The 17894-nt window shown below is 51.2% G+C and overlaps 1 protein-coding gene across 5 annotated transcripts in view; it reads right to left on the bottom strand.

The window, feature by feature from the left end:
* Positions 1-17894, bottom strand: part of LOC310707134 (putative cation-transporting ATPase 13A4) — a 47627-nt gene that overhangs the window by 11475 nt on the left and 18258 nt on the right. For 3 of the 5 annotated variants that reach the window (XM_083503928.1, XM_083503929.1, XM_083503931.1), the window contains exons 8-21: positions 17356-17428; positions 15923-16054; positions 14830-14994; positions 12061-12218; positions 11474-11662; positions 10256-10317; positions 8964-9114; positions 8506-8583; positions 7436-7595; positions 5479-5590; positions 4216-4340; positions 2078-2250; positions 1218-1340; positions 738-817 (exon numbers count right to left, since the gene is read on the bottom strand). In XM_083503928.1, the coding sequence (XP_083360054.1) occupies positions 738-817; positions 1218-1340; positions 2078-2250; positions 4216-4340; positions 5479-5590; positions 7436-7595; positions 8506-8583; positions 8964-9114; positions 10256-10317; positions 11474-11662; positions 12061-12218; positions 14830-14994; positions 15923-16054; positions 17356-17428 (1781 nt within the window). The remainder of the gene's footprint in view (positions 1-737; positions 818-1217; positions 1341-2077; positions 2251-4215; positions 4341-5478; positions 5591-7435; positions 7596-8505; positions 8584-8963; positions 9115-10255; positions 10318-11473; positions 11663-12060; positions 12219-14829; positions 14995-15922; positions 16055-17355; positions 17429-17894) is intronic. The other 2 variants (XM_083503930.1, XM_083503932.1) reach the window with 2 other exon arrangements.

Here is a 17894-nt window from a genome sequence, read left to right on the forward strand (position 1 = left end):
TCAGGGGTAAAACGTGGGTTTATGCTGAGGGCAAAACCAAACAAAAGAAAACCCAGAGCTTTGAAGTCTGTTGCTGGAAAGCGCAGCGCAAAAGGAAGTCTGGGTGAGCCCAAAATCACGCAGGTCAGGCAAGGCGTTGGCAAATTGCAGCACTTCTGCCTTCTGAGCAGAGAGCAGGAAACCCTAGCAGGAATTTTGGCACAGAAGCCCTTTAACAGCCCTCTGCTGCTAATGTTCCTGGGCACTTGTACAAAAATCAGGAAAGCCAACCACATAGTATAGATATAGATTTAATTCTACCAATGTTTAATTGTCTTTTAATGATTCCCCCCCCCCATGTTTTTAGCGCCTCTTATTTTTATCTGTAAGCCACCTGGAGTAAATATATAATATTATATAATATATAATGATCTAGAGCAGGCTCACTGCATTCCCTCTGCTGCAGCCAGGTGGCAATAATAGCTCAAGACACGTTTTAAGATTCCTAGAGATGGCAGAACGTGGCTTAAATTCTGAAGGTTTTGAAGGACACCTTAAGGTGGTTCTCCAACTTTTACTCTCCCAACAACCCTGTGAGGTAGACCAGGCCGAGAGTGCGCGACCAGGCCACCTCCCACCCAGTGGGCTTCAGGGCTGAACGGGGATTTGGACCCTGGCATTTCCCAGCGCTCTAACCATTGCACCACACTGCCTCCCCCCCCCCCCACTGTGTGTTTCCTGAGCTTGGGCTCACTCACTCCATCTTCTGGAGCTCCTGCACCAGGCTGGCCTTCTGAGGCGGAGACATCCGAGCGAACACCGTCCCGTCCAGGAGAAGCTGCGGGGAGAAAGAGGGCGCAGAGTCCAGGCCCAACCTCAGGGGCAGGCTGGGGAAGGGGCCTGGCGCAGCGGCTTGTGCCAGCGCCCAGGCGGGCGGGCAGAAGGGCAGAGGCAGCCTGGGGGGCCTCCCAGGCCTGTCTGGATCCGACCAGCCTCCTTGGAAGCACAGCATGCTGCCTTGTTCCAGGTCAGAGCATGGGCCATATTGCCCGCTCAACTGGCAGCAGCAGCAGCAGCTGCTCTCCCAGCCCTACCTGGAGATGCTGCCAGACAGGGCAGAAGCAGGGGCCTTCTGCATGCCAAACAGACGCTCTATTGCCCTCCCCCAAACGAAGGGCTCTGTCTGAATGTGCTGTGCGCCCCCCCCCCGAGAGACGCCCCCCGGGGTCCCAACTCACCTTTGGGAGCAAGTGCCTGAAGTGCTGACTGAGGACCTCGTAGGTTCTCCCATCCAGGCAGAAGTGGTAGCTGCCCCTTCCAGGATCAGGCCCTCTTCCTCCTCCCACTTCCAGGTCTCTCTCCTGCAAAAGAGGAGGAAGGGAAGAGGCAGCTGCTGCTTCTGGCGTCAGACCAGGATCCCACCCGGCAGAGGCAGGTCACTCAGAATACATGGAAGTAGCATATATGACGGGGGGGGGGGGAATAGAGATCGATTGACCCAAAAGTTTAAAAAGGAATGGGAGATGTATAAAGAGTATCTAAAAGAACAGGGTCTCCGTATAGAAACTTGAGAATGCTTCGAATAACTCTCGAATTGAAATAAGGTAAAAAGGATACAAACAAGATTTAGGGAAAATCAGAGGCAAGGAATCGAGGAAAAAAAGGACCCACATCAAGAAAGTCAGAAGCTGATGATGGAAATATTTTTGTGCATTTGTGAAGCAGTGTTACATATCGTGGTTTGTTTGTTTGTAAATGATGTATTCTATATTTTTTCCCTTTTGTATAATTTTGTCATGTCTTTGTTTTCTTTTTTTATTTGCTCTTTTTTCCTGAATTTTCTTTGTGTGTATGTGTTGATTTTAAACCAATAAAGATTAATTAAAACAAAGACCCAAAAAACAGAGGTGCCCTGGGACGGATGCCCAGGCCACACTCGGGGGCTCTGTGCTAGGTCAGAAGGTGCTGAGGGCCGCTCGGACACCCCTGGGTCATGCCCTCTTTTGCCTGGCATCCTTTACTCTGCTCTGCCAGCCCCACCCAGGATCCAGAAGCGGGGAGAAGGAACCCCCTCCAGGGAGCCCCCCGGGACCCTTACCTTGGACTCGCTGCTGTCGCCCTGGTCTTCTTTCCTCTCCTCCAGGAGCTCCCAGGTGACGGAGGGCGAGGGAAGCCCAGGCTGGCCGCTCGACTCCACAAGGATCACTCGGCTGCCGGGAGGAATCAGGCCGGCATTTCGGGCGACGGTGATTGCTGTCTGAATGTTGTCACCTGGAAAGTCAAGACAGGGGCGTCATCCCCTGCGCGTTGGGATCTTGACGTCCAGAGGTGGCACTCCGCACAAATTCTTCGGCTCTGCCAAGAGGAACGGGCTGCACTCCTTCAGACTAAACGTTAGGAAGAACTTTCTGGCAGCAGGAAGAATTTTCTAATGTTTATTATGTTTTTATATACCGTATTTTTTGCTCTCTAAGACACACTTTTTCCCTCCTAAAAAGTAAGGGGAAATGTGTGTGTGTCTTATGGAGCGATTGCAGGCTGCACAGCTATCCCAGAAGCCAGAACAGCAAGAGGGATCGCTGTGCAGAGATTCCTCTTGCTGTTCTGGCTTCTGGGATTCAGAATATTTTTTTCCTTGTTTTCCTCCTCTAAAAACTAGGTGCATCTTATGGTCTGGTGCATCTTATAGCGTGAAAATACGGTATGTTGGAAGCTGCCCAGAGTAGCTGGGGCAACTCAGTCAGATGGGAGTGGTACAAATAATAAAATTTGTTACAGTGGTGCCTCGCAAGACGAAAAGAATCCGTTCTGTGATTCTCTTCGTCTAGCGGTTTTTTTGTCTTGCGAAGCAAGCCCATTGACGGATTAGCGCTATTAGCACTATTAGCGGCTTTTAGCGGCTTATCGGCTTATCGGATCAGCTGATAAGCGGCTTAGCGGCTTAGAAAAAGGGGGGAGGGGGGAAAACCCGCAGGAACTCGCAAGACATTTTCGTCTTGCGAAGCAAGCCCATAGGAGATTCGTTTTGCGAAGCACCTCCAAAACGGAAAACTCTTTCATCTAGCGAGTTTTCCGTCTTGCGAGGCATTCGTCTTGCGGGGCACCACTGTATTATGATTATGATTATTATCAGAGCTGTTTGACAATGGAACGGTCACCCTCAGAAGGGGGGGGACTTTCCTCCGTGGAGGCTTTTAGACAGAGGCTGGGTGGCCATATGTCAGGGGGCTGGACAAGAGGACCCCTCCTAAATCTACCATTCTATTATGGTGGGCAGCTTGAGAGAGAAGACAATGACAAGGGATGGATTGTGTGGGATGTGAAGCACAAGAGCAGTCAAGTACAACATTCCTAGAGTGAACATGTTTACACCTGGGGAGGAATGTTTGTCCTTCCTGTTTCCTTCTGGGCTGGGACAGACTTCCTCTGCATGTGACTAGAGGTGGGCGTGGCCTCACCTGCGCAGGTAACGACAAAAGCACAGGGCAGGGCAGCCATCTCTCTCCCTTTGACTACCTGCATCGAAGAAGCAACATCTGCTTAGCCAAAGACTCTCTCTTGGCTCCAGCCAAGAGAGGACAAAGGGACTGTCTCCTTATGAGATAGCCTAGAAAATTAACATACACCTGGAAACTAAGTCTGCCTTCTGGAATCCGATTGTGAACAGAATGTGAGTGAGTAAACCTTTTTATACTTTTATAGAAGACTGTGTCGTGTCTTATCTTTTATGAAGGAATCAGGGGAAAATACCAGAACAGTTATTATAGAGGCTTTAGCGAGCCTGAGGAAAAGCATCCGCTGCAACTTTTAAAAGGGTAATGTTACTCTGCTAAATTGTGGAACTTGTTAACACAAGTTGGAAAAGGCTATAATCAAACAATAAATCCTCTTCTGCATCCCTGAACATTCCCACAGGATGGAGAGAGGCAGGCTGCATGTTCTTCTGCGAGCCCATCCGAGGCTGAAGTGTTCCAGGTTTATTGGCCGACATTACGGGTTCAAGACCCTGCACAGCTGGGAAGCTTGAGGGACAGTCTTGGGGTTGCTATGTGAATAAATGAAATGAGGGATTTAAAGCACTTTGCACGCTGATTGGTGCTGGGGGAAAGGACAGGTATTCCCAGCCACCTCTGGAGAGCTCTGTCAGCCCAGGGGCCTTTGAAACTGGGTCAGGGAGCTCAGCACCGAAGGGACCCCTCTTTCTCTGGCTTCCAGCACCCCAACCGGCTCTCCCACCTGTAACCATCACGCTCCGGATGCGAGCGGCGCTGAGCTCCTCCAGGACAGGCCTCGTCTCGCTTTTCAGCCGGTTCTCCAGGATCAGGAGTCCCAGGAAGGTCAGGCCAGACTCCAGCTGCTCCCTTGGATGGAAGAAGCAGGCGGGTCAGGGCTACAGAGATCCAACTGGCCGCATCCTGAAGTGGCCAAGCTAACAGGGAGCAGAATAAGGCTCTGAGTCAGGCCTTTGCCCTTGAACTAGGGTTGAACTAGAGAAGATTGCAAAAGGCCAATGCTGGACCTGGGAAGCCCTTGGTCTGATCCTGCTGCAGAGCTCTTCTTGGGAGCCCTCCTGGATCAGGCCAGGGAGGGCTGCCCAGTCCAGTATTCTGCTTCCCACCATGGGCAACCAATTGCCTCCACGGACCTCACCGCAGCAGCCATCCAGCCTCTGCTTCAGGGTGCCTGCCAGGGTTTCTTGAGCTAAGATTCTAGCACTGCAAGCTTTGGAACTAGATGACCCTCAGGTTCCCTTCCATCCCCGCAGGCTGATGACTCCATGAGTTTTCAAGGCCGTATAATCCAATGTCTCCAAATGTGGAAATGGCGAGGGAGTGGGAAGCAACCAGCCAACCACATGGATTTTGCTGCCTTAAAAAAACAGGCAGCGTCTCCAGCCTCAGAGGCGAGTTCTAACTCCTCAGGCGCTGCTATGGAGTCTGGGCTTTGCTTTCTGGCTCTGCTGGACCCGTGACTTTCTCCCAGCCTCCTGTGGGTTTAGCTAGTTTCTAGAACAGGGGTCCCCAGACTAAGGCCCGCAGGCCCGAGGGGTTCGTTTATCCAGCCTGCGGCAACCCCCGCCACCCGCTCTTACTGGCGCTGTGCTGCACGGCTGCCCACTTCCAGGTCAGAGGAGCACCTGAAATAGCTTGTGCAAGCGTTATTTGTGGTGCACATCCGGGTTGGAGGAGGCCCGTGCACATGCGCACAAGCTATTTCCGGTGCTCCTCCAACCCAGAAGTGCACCTGAAATAGCGTGTGTGCACACATATGGGCACACGCTCCCCTGCCCTTCAGCCCACTGCGTGATCAGCACTGGAGACACCAGCCTGAGGCGCAGTACATTTGCTGACCCCTGTTTTAGAATGACCTCAGGCAGAGAGCTTTGGTCGGCACTGTCCACTTCAGAGGATCCTGGACATCCATCCCTCTCTCTCTCTCTCTCTCTCTCTCTCTCACACACACACACACACACACACACACAGAGGCTTTCTCTTTTACCTTGTCAGGGAAGCCACTTCCATTCCCGCCGGCAGACTTTTTTGCGCCAGCCCAATGACTCTGAAGCCCCGACAGGTGTAATGCTGGAGTTTGCTGGGGAAGGTGTTGGGCACTGGGAACGCAAGGACAGAAAGAGAGTCTGCTAGAAGTGGCCCCTCCGGCCCCAGGCCCTGCTCTCACAGGCAGGGCCAGCTCTAGATTAGGGCCCCACTCTCTTCGAGCCCCCCCCCCCAAATTAAAGGAAAAAACCTGGATGTACATGTCAAAAAAATTAAGATAAAAAACAAATACAATTAAACCTACATACAGCAACAGTGTTTTGTGTTGTGTCAGCTCCTAGGATGTAAGTCATGGGCTCCGCCTGCTCCCTAAAATATCCCTGCTTTGCTCCTTTCTATATATAGGGTGCCTACATTCTGCATGGACTGGTGGCATGGCAACATGTGCAAATGGCTTGAGATAACCTATTGTTGTTTTTTAGTCGTTTAGTCGTGTCCGACTCTTCGTGACCCCCTGGACCAGAGCACGCCAGGCCCTCCTGTCTTCCACTGCCTCCCGCAGTTTGGTCAGACTCATGCTGGTAGCTTCGAGAACACTGTCCAGCCATCTCGTCCTCTGTCATCCCCTTCTCCTTGTGCCCTCCATCTTTCCCAACATCAGGGTCTTTTCCAGGGAGTCTTCTCTTCTCATGAGGTGGCCAAAGTCTTGGAGCCTCAGCTTCAGGATCTGTCCTTCCAGTGAGCACTCAGGGCTGATTTCCTTCAGAATGGAGAGGTTGGATCTTCTTGCAGTCCATGGGACTCTCAAGAGTCTCCTCCAGCACCAGAATTCAAAAGCACCCATTCTTCGGCGATCAGCCTTCTTTATGGTCCAGCTCTCACTTCCATACATTACTACTGGCAAAACCAGAGCTTTTACTATACGGACCTTTGTTGGCAAGGTGATGTCTCTGCTTTTTAAGATGCTGTCTAGGTTTGTCATTGCTTAGATACCTATGAGGTCCATAAATGACCATATAGCATATATTCAACACAAAAAACCAGCGACAATTTGTTGTTGACAAAGGACAGCTGGAAATATTAAAGGCTCCATTACCTTCAGTAGCTGAGGGCCTCATCAAACCTCAATCCGGTCCTGCTCACAGGGGCCGACCAGCAGCCCCAGAGGGAAACCTGTGAGCAGGATCAGAGCACAAGAGCACATCTCCCTTCCTGCTCTTTCCAGCAACTGAGATTCAGAATCATGGCTGCCTCCAACTGTGGAGGCAGAGCAAAGCCGTAGGCGGTTGCACAGAACTGGGTGGCTGCCCAGGGATGGGACCCAAAGCCTTTCCTGAGAGACCCTTCTGCCCACATGCAGAGTGCTTGAGGCCAGAGCCTCTCCATTCCTCCATTCCTGCCTGCTGAGAAGGAGAGCATCTCTCCATGGCAGGGCAGGATCCTGGCTCAGGGCGGGTCCCCAAACTCAGCTAAGCAAGGGGGGGCAAGTCCCAGTCCTGAGAGGCCTTGATAATAATAATAATAATTTTTTATTTATACCCCGCCCTTCCGGGTTCAGAAAACCGGGCTCAGGGCAGCTAACGACAAATTTAAAACAATTGATGCAACAAAAAACAGCTTAAAATACAGTATAAAATGTGAATAACAATAAATTCAGAATCCAAAAATCAATATGGGGGGGGGGGGGAATCCATCCAATAAACATTAGATGATCACCAGGGCTAGCTGGCTAAATTAGTCCCATTTGAGCCAGCGAGGAGACCAGGGGAGAATTAGCTGTGGGATCCCAGAGCGGGGAATCTTCAGAAAAAGGGGAGAGGGAGGGAAGGAAGGGGAATAAAAGTTCAAATTGAAAGCCAGGCGCAATAGCTCTGTCTTACAGGCCCTGCGGAAGGAGGTCTCCGCAAAGACCACCCCCCAAATGGCATGGGGTAGGGGGGAGAGAAGGGGGCAGTCACCTGTCTCTGGCCAGCAGAAGCCGACCACTCTCTCGGGCGCCCCCTTCATGTAGATGTGGCGCTCCCCACCAAACTCCTGGGCGACGACGGACATCCTCTGCAGGGCTGAAGAGAACGGGAACTGGCGCAAGATGGCCATGCCACCCACGGCAGCAGCACCCTGGGGAGACAGGCAAGAGGAACAGGGCACCGGGTGCAGCGAGGGGGGAGAGGGGCTCCTGGCCAGGGGTCCCAGGGGTCCGGCAGCAGGGGCCCTGGAGCATAGCTGTCAACATTTCTGCTATGTACTGAGTTGAATAGGATCCAAAATGCAGCAGTCTGATTGGTCCTAGAACAATAGGATCCAAAATGCAGCAGTCTGATTGGTCCTAGAACAATGCAGCAGTATGATTGGTCCACAGGAGCCACCCAATCCAGCTCCAGATGGAAGTGAATCCACAACCTGATTGGCTTACAGTAGAATTCCGGAATTAGCCAATCACATGCAGCCCATTGTGTAAGTAATGTATATAAAGCAGATATTTGGGGGGAAATTTCATTCCTCAGTCCTCTGAGCTGAATAAAGAGCATGAAATCCACTCTCGACTCTGAGTATATTTCACTTTCCCTTTTTTAAAGGGAAATTCCCTTACTCCGAATAGGATTCCTCGCAAGAAAAGGGAAAAGTTGACAGCTATGCCCTGTAGCAACTGCTGGGGGCACGACTTGGATCAGGGCCATGGCACTGCGGGAGGATCAACCCCCATCCACACAGAGTGTTTTCCCGATTATAATCACACACTCTGAAGCCCCCCTGACAGTGACTGGGGGGGGCATTTAAATCTAGAACCTGGAGAGCAAGGACAGTGGTGAAAGTGCTGGGCTTGGGTTCGAATCCCTGCTCAGCCATGAAACTCACTGGGTGACCTTGGGCTAGTCTCTGCCTCTCCTTGGGCAGGAAGAGATTCATTAATCCCAGAGGAATGCAGAAGTGGAGGGAGACGGACTTCTGGGTCAGCAAGTTGCCTGATCTGCCTGCCCCCCCCCCCCACTCTACCTGTCCAAGGTGAGTGACAGACGCCTGGGCTCACCTGTTGGGCCTTGACTCCTGGCCTGACTATCACGGCACCTGCCCATTCTCCATCTTCTCTGCTGGAATCCTCAATTTCCTGTTTATTCAAGTTAAATACAACAGCAGATCCCAGTTAGGATTAACATAGCTTACGTTAAAATATGTTTAATTACTGTTGAAAATGATATGCTGAAAATTAATAAAACTCTATAAAAATAATAATAAGAGTCTCATGCTCTTCCGACTGAGCTGTCTGAAAAGCAGTCTCTGCCAAAAGAGATCCCTGTGCCCTTGGAGGGGAGAGAAGGGCAGAGGGATGCTCTCCTGAAGGAGCCACCGGGTGCAAAGGGTGCAAAGGGCTTTCCCACCAGCCTGGCCTGCCAAGCGGCACTCCCCCCCCACTCCCCCCCCCAGAGCTGGCACACTCTCCCCGCCCCCCGAGTCCTGAGCTTCTGCACAGCAAAGAGAGAGCTTCACCCAGCCGGTCGCCTCGAACATCTTCAGGTCCAGTGGATCTCCCTGGATCTTCCCGTCCAGGACCACCAAGGAGTGGCAGCTGGCCATGGCTCCGCAGGCCAGGCCCCAGGGCAGCGGGGGGCCGGAGGAGAGGCAGTGGGCAGCCTGGAAGCTGGGGGGAGAGAGGAGAGCAGGCGGCATGAGGCAAGCAGGGCGCCCAGAGGGGTGTTTCTGAGCCTGCAAAAAGTCTCCCAGTCAAGAATCACAGAACCGTCCAGCTGGGAGGGGTCCCCAGGGGTCATCCAGTCCACCCCCCTGCAATGCAGGAACTGTAGCACAGCGCAGCGTATTATTAGTCATTCGAAACCACCCTGGAAACTGAAGAGCTACATGGAAATATGAGATGACAACAAGCAACACGTCGGCTAATAATATACTGACATTTCAATCTCAGTAGAGTGGACGTTCAGGTTGCAAACGTGATCCGTGCGGGATGCACATTCGCAACCTGCAGCGGCATGTCTGCGCACACGCGGGTTGCAATTCAGCGCTTCTGCACATGCACCACTGCCGAAACCTGGAAGTAACCCATTCCGGTACTTCCGGGTTTTGGCGGTCCGCAACCCGAAAAAACACAACCTGAAGCATCTGTAACCCAAGGTATGACTGTATTGTATTTGAACATAATGGATTTCATTTTGTATTATTGCTAGCAGATGGAGAATTATCATTGAAACAGTTCATTATCCTGGAAGAACTGTCCTGTCTGCTGCTGTGCTCGGAGCACCCTATTGCGATGTTCGGAGCACCCATCATCTCATGTTTGTGGAATTTTGATTGTGGAAAGGCCTTCTGCCTCCATTGCAGTGATCTTTGACAGTGATTTCCCACTCCTGCCATTCCTGTTCATGGAACATTGATTTGATCCTTATTAGTTTGTGACTCCATGCACATGTTATACATCTTCTGTTTATGAATTTTGAAACAATGGACCCTCTGGATACGAATTAAATTCGTTCCAGGGGTCCGTCTGCAACCCAAAAAGTCCGTAGGCAGAGGCACTGCTTCTGCACACGTGCACGGCATGACTGAGTGCTTCTGCGCATGCCCCGAACTATACACTTCCGGGTTTGCCGCATTCATAACCCGAAAGTTACGTATCCAGAGCGGTACGTAACTAGAGGGTCCACTGTAGTGTTATAAAAAATATTGTCAGTATATTATTAGCCGACGTGTTGCTTGTTGTTGTTCAGAGTGTTCTGTTTGGCAACACAGGGAGTTTTCTTTGGTGGAAATACGAGACAGGCAGGTACCTCTTTCCTTTGGCCAAGACCAGTCCCCAGAGATCCAGTCCGTCTTCGGTTAAGGTGCCAGTCTGGGGAGGGGCAGGGGAATTGGTCAGAGGTGCCAGGATGGCGGGTAAGGACAAAACAAGGCATTGCAAGACCTGAAGCTGGAGGAAGAGGAAGAGGAAGAGGAGCCATGGGGGAAAGGGCAGCTGGCCTGGGGACCTTCCTTGGGGGGTCAGGGGCCTCATCAACAGAGCTCAGCATGGAGGTAACCCCACCCCACCCTCAGGCTCCTAGAGGGCTTCCCACTTGGCGCTCAAGGGCCCCTTCTCCCTTGGGTGCTGTGCTCCTTCGGACGCAGGGCGGAGGCTGAGAGCAAGCGTGGTTTAGCTTCATAGTCAATTACACTCCTTGAAATGTGCATTTTATATTTGACTTCACTTAGCAATGTGGTGTGTGTGTTTTTTGAAATGTTTAAGTTTATTTTGGTTAACTTTGTGCTGAACATGTTGACCTCCCTTGTAATGTTTTATTTTGAAATCTTTAATATTTAATTTTCTCTGAATTATGTTGCTTTGACTGTATGCTCTATATTTGACTTTCTTCGGAATGTTTTATGGATGTTTTAATACGCTGTAAACCACTTTAAGATTTTTCTTTAAAATATAAAGTGGTATAGAATTGAAATACTGCTACTACAGTGGTACCTCTGGTTGTGAATGGGATCCATTCTAGAGGCCCGCTCGCAAAATGAAAAGAGCGCAACCCACAGCGGTGCATCTGCACACGCACGGGTTGTGATTCGCCACTTCTGCACATGCGCATGCCATTTTGTTCTTCTGCGCATGCGCGAGCGGTGAAACCCGAAAGTAACCCTTTCTGGTACTTCCGGGTTGCCGCGGGACGTAAGCTGAAAGAACGTAACATGAAGCAGACGTAACATGAGATATGACTGTACTACTAGTCTCAAACTGGGAAGAAATATTATCCTCCAGGAGCAGGAGCACTGCAGCTCTGAAGAGCAGTCGGAATTCAGATTTGCTTCCCTAAAGCCTCTAACTGGACGCTGGACGGAAGGAGGGTGTTGCAGTAGGCTGGGGTGGCCATACCTGGACTGCTTGTGAACATTCTGCGGCTTCCCATCAGCCAAGCCAAGAGCCTTGAAGACCCCCAAATTCCTCCAGGCCAAGGGGGCTTTCTCTCCCTGCTGACTCCCCAGCTGGGCTCCCCCTCCCCGCGCACCTTGTCAAAGCAGATGAGGTTCAGCTGGCCGCACACATTGATCCTCTGGGGGCTGATACAGAAGATCCCTTTTTTCTTCAGCCGCCTCTGGGTGTAAATGATCCCCGTGGTCAGCGCAGCCGGCAGGGCGGGAGGGACCGCAATGGTGATCACGTCTAGCGCCTTCTTCACCACCTCGCCAGCCTCCTCCTGGCTCAGGGAAGGGAGCAGAATTAGCACCCAGAGCAGCAGGGCAGGTTGGAAAGGCCACGTGAAACCCATGGCTCCTACCAGCCTCAATGGCTATGCTCTGCTTCCACAGCAATAATAATAATAATAATAATAATAATAATAATAATAATAATAATAATAGTAACAAAAACTAACAAAAGTAACAAAAAAGAGCCAGGGAGGAAAAGTAGATAATAATGATGTGAATGTATAATATTAAATGGAAAATAAATTAAAATTGTGTGTGTGTGTGTGTTTGTCGCATCTGCGCAAAGAGTGTCTCCCCGGTTTCTGAAGGGAGGGGTTTCTGAGCAGGGTTCTCCCCTCCCCCTGGAGGATCCCATGGGAGATCCGCTCTTTGGGCACCAACCACTCACCCCGTTGAGGACAAAGACGCAGACGGCATAGACCATCCCGACGGCCGCGATCCCAATGAGACACAGTAGGAACCGGACACCGTCCCTGTAGAGGCGGAAATTCAGGGGCTTTGGGTACAGAATGGACCTCACCAGATCACCTTTCGCTGTGTTGAAACCTGGAAGGCAGAGCAGGAGAAGCTGAGAAGAGCCTGGGCTGGATGAGGCCGGTGTCCCACCCCGTCCAGCACCCTGCTCTCACAGTGGCCGAGGAGATGCCCCAGTGGGGAAAACCTGAAGGCAGGATTTGAGCACAAGGACAACTCTCCTCGCCTTTGTTTTCCAGCAACTGGGATTTGTGGGATGTGATCCATGAGAGGCAGTCAAGTACAACATTCCTTGTTTTCCTAGAGTGGACATGCAAGAGGATGTTTGGTCCAGCCAGTCGAAACTTCCTGTTCCTCCTGGCTGGAGCATCCTTCCTTTTGCATGTGATGGAAGGTGGGCATGGCCTTACCTGTCCAGGTAACAAAAAGACAAGTCACACAGCACACCTCTCTCTTTTTGACTGGGATTATTCCCCCATATGGGGTAGATCCACATGTACATATTTGTAACTAAAGTCTTCCTTCAGGAATCCAACTGTGAACTGATGTGAGTAAACTTCTTTTATTGATTTTGAATAAGATTATCGCATTCAAAGTGTTGGTGTTGACCTTGAAAGCCCTAAATGGCCTCAAAGGCCCAGTAGACCTGAAGGAGCGTCTCCACCCCCATCATTCTGCTCGGACACTGAGGTCCAGCTCCAGCTTCTGGCGGTTCCCTCCCTGCGAGAAGTGAGGTTACAGAGAACCAGGCAGAGGGCCTTCTCGGTAGTGGCGCCTGCCCTGTGGAACGCCCTCCCATCAGATGTCAAGGAAATAAACAACTACCTGACTTTTAGAAGACATCTGAAGGCAGCCCTGTTCAGGGAAGTTTTTTATATTTAATGCTGTATTGTTTTTAACACTCGATTGGGAACCGTCCAGAGTGGCTGGGGAAACTCAGCCAGATTGGCGGGGTATAAATAATGAATCATCATCATCATCATCATCATCATCATCATCATCATCATCATCATTATTTTAAGAGGGATTCAAGGGAACATACCAGGAACATACAATTCAATCTGAGACAGACTGAATTGTGTAATAGTGAGAGGCTCACACGACCTGCAACCAGCTATCTGCTGTGCGTGTAAGAAGGGGAATGTAAACTGTGCTAAGTAAAGGATCTTGCCAGCGCAGGTTAGGAAGGATATTAATGAACAATATATCCTCTCCTGTCACCCTGAACATTCCCACAGGATTCAGAAGCATGACTGCCTCATATAATAATGTGATGCAATGTAATAATATCTGAGGGCAGACCAACAGCCATCCTGGCTAGGCTTCTCTTCCTCCATGAATTTGCACAATCCTTCTCTAAAGCCATCAGGATGAGTGGCTGTCGCTGCCTCCTGTGGGGTGGCACCCAAAATGCAAACCGCAAAAGGGGAGCCTCAACGCCCCACAGCTCTGAGTTACAAGTCCCTAAATGTGGGGCTGGGCTCAGGGTGGGGTTAGGGAGGGCTTGGGAGTTTGGGGGTGCAGTTCCAGAAGTGAGGGTTCAGGGCAGAAGATGAGAAGTGGAATATAGAGATAGTGGAGGCTGGGTTTCTCTGAATGGTTAACTGATGGTTAATTATTATTATTTTTTAATACGGTTTTTGCTATATGCCTTTATGCAATAAATACTGTGAATCACTTTGCTTTTTCTCCCCTGTGAACTAAGGTAAAAGGTAAAGGGACCCCTGACCATTAGGTCCAGTCGCGGGCAACTCTGGGGTAGCGGCGCTCATCTCGCTTTATTGGCCGAGGGAGCCGGTGTACAGCTTCCAGGTCATGTGGCCAGCATGACTAAGCCACTTCTGGCAAACCAGAGCAGCGCACGGAAACGCCGTTTACCTTCCCGCTGGAGCAGTACCTATTTATCTACTTGCACTTTGATGTGCTTTCGAACTGCTAGGTGGACAGGAGCAGGGACCGAGCAACAGGAGCTCACCCCGTCACGGGGATTTGAACCGCCGACCTTCCGATCGGCAAGCCCAAGAGGCTCAGTGGCTTAGACCACAGCGCCACCCACGTCCCATCCCCACTGTGAACTAGCAGCATATAAATATTTTTGTAGATGAATGACATAAATAAACCTTGTTGTGTTCCTTTTGGTTCCCCCTGTATGGATTGGGCTAGGAAGCTTGCTGGAGGGCAGAATCTCACCCCCTTCCCTCTTTGTAGACCGCAACCCAGGACTCCACCGTGTGCTCAGGCGAAGGGGAGGGACACATGGGGTAAAAATGATGCCATTCACCTTGCACAGGTGAAGAGAGCATGTCCGGGGGAGGGGTCGGATTCTGCAAAGCCCTGAAGCCACTCCAGAGCCCCCCTGGCTCCCCTGGCCCCCCTGGGAGAAGGGCCCCCGTGCCCTCCCAGTTCAGATCTGGTGCCTGGACTGGGCCAACCCAGAGGCCTCTCTGCACTGACCTTAGGGACAGAGGAGAGAGGAGAGAGGGAACAAGATGGCTGGGTGGCCCCCCATCAGGGATTCCTGAGCTGCGATTCCTGCATTGCCGGGGGTTGGGATGGATGGCCTTTGGGGGTCCCTCTCAGCTCTACAGTTCTACAATCCAGGATGTGACAGGGTGACACTCAGCAAATCAGACAGAAGCCCCCTCCCCCTGCCGCCCTGCTCCCGGCCAATGCTGTCACCCACCGGTCCGCAGAACGACGGCTCTCACTGGACCCTTGGCCTGGATAACCTCCGTCCCACAGAAAAGAAGGTGTCTACGGAAATCCTCAGCACAGCTCTCTCGCCAAGGCCGGCCGCTGTCCTGGTCGCCCCCAGGCAAGCAGGTCTTTGTGACTGGGATGCTCTCTCCTGGAGGAGAGCAGACTTGCATTAAAGAGGCAATGGGGGGGGGGGATAGAGGACCTCTGGGAATCCCTTCCCAGTTCTAGGATTCTGTGCAGTGCTGGATTTACGTATAAGCTCAACAAGCTCTAGCTTAGGGCCCCACTCTCTTGGGGGCCCCCCAAAAAATGTAAAGGAAAAAACTGGATGCACATTTCCAAAATATAAAATAAAAACCAAATAAAATAAAAGCTACATCCAGCAACTGTGTTTTGTGTTGTGTCGGCTCCCATGATGTAAGTCAGGGGCCCCGCCTGCTAGCCTGCTCCCTTTCTATATCTAGGGTGCCTACATTCTGCTATTTTTAATTATTAGTAGTTTGAATCATATATTTACACCTATTATTATTTCATGTTATAGCACGTTTCTAGAGACTAGTTTATGAGTCTTTGTAAACTGCGTTTCTAAAGGAACTTTTGTTATTGCCAAATGCCAATGTTAAGTTAGTTATGAATAAAAAATCATTTTAAGTTAAAACTTAATCATTATTTCACCATTAATAGACTTCTTCTTAATTGTATTTCAGTTCAACAATTGCTTTGATAAAATACATATTTTGTGATGTGCAAATGGCCTGAGATACCTGTGAGGTCCATCAATTACCATATAGCATGTATTCAAAATGAAAGAAACAGCGACAATTTGTTGTTGACAAAGGACAGCTGGACAAGGCCCAATTAGCTTCAGAGCTGAGGGCCGCATCCAACCTCAATCCGGCCCCGATTTTGTGGCAGCTTCTGCCTCTTCCTGCGCTGCTGAGTCTGGCTCCTGGCGCTTGGCTCTGGGGCTGCCACTTTCCCTGGGCACCTTCACCCAGGCAGGGCACCCCTGCCCCCTGGGAGCATCCCTCAGCCGCACAAGGCGACACCACCTTCCTCCTCCTCCTCCTCCTCACCTGTCAGCATAGCTTCGTTCACAACGCACTGGCCGTGGATCAGGACGGCATCACAGGGCAGCAGGCTCCGGCCCCCTCCCAAAACCAGGGTGTCTCCGGGCACCAGATGGCGAGACTCCACCTCCTGGACACCTGGTTGGAGTGGAGAGAGGCAAAGGTTTCTCTGGAACATCAGGAGGAACTATACAATGAACTAAAGAAGATCTTTAGATGGACGTTTTTGAAAAAGCCAGAGGCATTCTTGTTAGGAATGGTAGGAGAAGAACAACCAGAAATTGTTGTAGGCAGTCAAGAACAACCAGAAATTGTTTTTATGTGCAACAACAGCGGCTAGCCCAGGTCTGGAAACAACAGCAAATACCAACAGCAGAAGAATGGCGACAGAAGGTAATGGAATATGCAGAAATAGCCAAATTAACATGGAAAATTAGACAACAGGCGAGGAAACACGGAGCCTTTAGCACCCCTGAGCCGTGTTTCTCTCCTGCCCAAACGGTCCACCTGCTGCCTCCCCCCCAACTATAGGGCAGCTGAGTGGGAGGAGGCAGGCAGACTCCAGACGCCCCGCAGTGCGCCCCGCCCCATGGGTGGCTCGCTCTGCCCCTGGGCGCACCGCCCCAGGCGTCCTTGCAGCTTCCTCCACTGCTGTGTGTATTGGGGAATGCACTCTGCTGTTGACTCACAAGCGTGAGAGAGGAAGGATGCTATTAAATCAATATACAGCGGTACCTCAGGTTAAGTACTTAATTCATTCTGGAGGTCCGTTCTTAACCTGAAACTGTTCTTAACCTGAAGCACCACTTTAGCTAATGGGGCCTCCTGCTGCCGCCGCGCCGCCAGAGCACGATTTCTGTTCTCACCCTGAAGCAAAGTTCTTAACCCAAGGTACAGTGGTACCTCTGGATGCGAACAGGATCCGTTCCGGAGCCCCGTTCGCGTCCTGAAGTGAATGCAACCCACGCCTGCAATTTGCCGCTTCCGTGCATGAGCGTGACATCAGTTTGAATGTCTGCGCATGCGCGAGCGGCAAAACCCAGAAGTAACGCGCTCCATTACTTCCGGGTCGCCGTGGAGTGTAGCCTGAAAACGCTCAACCTGAAGCACATTTAACCCAAGGTATGACTGTACTATTTCTGGGTTAGCAGAGTCTGTAACCTGAAGCGTCTGTAACCCGAGATACCGCTGTATCCTCTCCTAGTATCTACAACATTCCCACATAAGACTGTCCCCTTCTGCACCTCACCCTCAGCCACGATTCCTGCCTTGCAGAGGGCTGGACTAGAGGACCTTTGGGGATCCCTTCCAGCTCCTGGGCTGCAGTGGAGGTGGAGGGAAGGCAGAGAAGGGAGGGGGGAGAGGAGATCCGGACCCTCGCTGCCCAGAGCGGTGCAGCAGGCAGCAGGGAGAGGGGCCTGCCCTGGTCCTGGGCTCACCTGTTTCCTTCCTGAGGACCTTGACCAGGACGCCATTGTGGGATTCCACCAGCCGGTGCAGCTTCACGGATTGCTGTGGACACGGAAAGAAAAGAGGCGCATCTCTCTGGGAAGCAGCCAAGAGCCGCCCAACGGCCCCCAGCCCTCGTTTCCCTGCTGCGCTTCCAGCACCAGGAAAGGGAACAGGATTGGTATCCCATCCAACCAGTTTACAGCCCAGGCAGCAGCTGTGGGGGGGGTCAGCTCCCTGCTTTGAAGGGGACCCTTCCGACCTCGCAGGATTCCAGCTGCAAAGTCTTCTTCACACAGCACAGAGTTAAACTGTGGAACTCCCTCCCACTGGAGGCAGAGACAGCCAGCAACATGGATGATGATGATAATAATAATAATTTATTATTTATACCCCACCCATCTGGCTGCACTTCCCCAGCCACTCTGGATGGCTTCCAACAAAATATTAAAATACTGTACTACATCAAATATTAAAAGCTTCCCTAAACAGGGCTGTCTTCAGATGTCTTCAAAAAGTCTGGTAGTTG

This window comes from Podarcis liolepis (assembly GCF_965112155.1).
Source record: "Podarcis liolepis genome assembly, chromosome: 5".
Taxonomy (NCBI): Eukaryota; Metazoa; Chordata; class Lepidosauria; order Squamata; family Lacertidae; genus Podarcis; species Podarcis liolepis.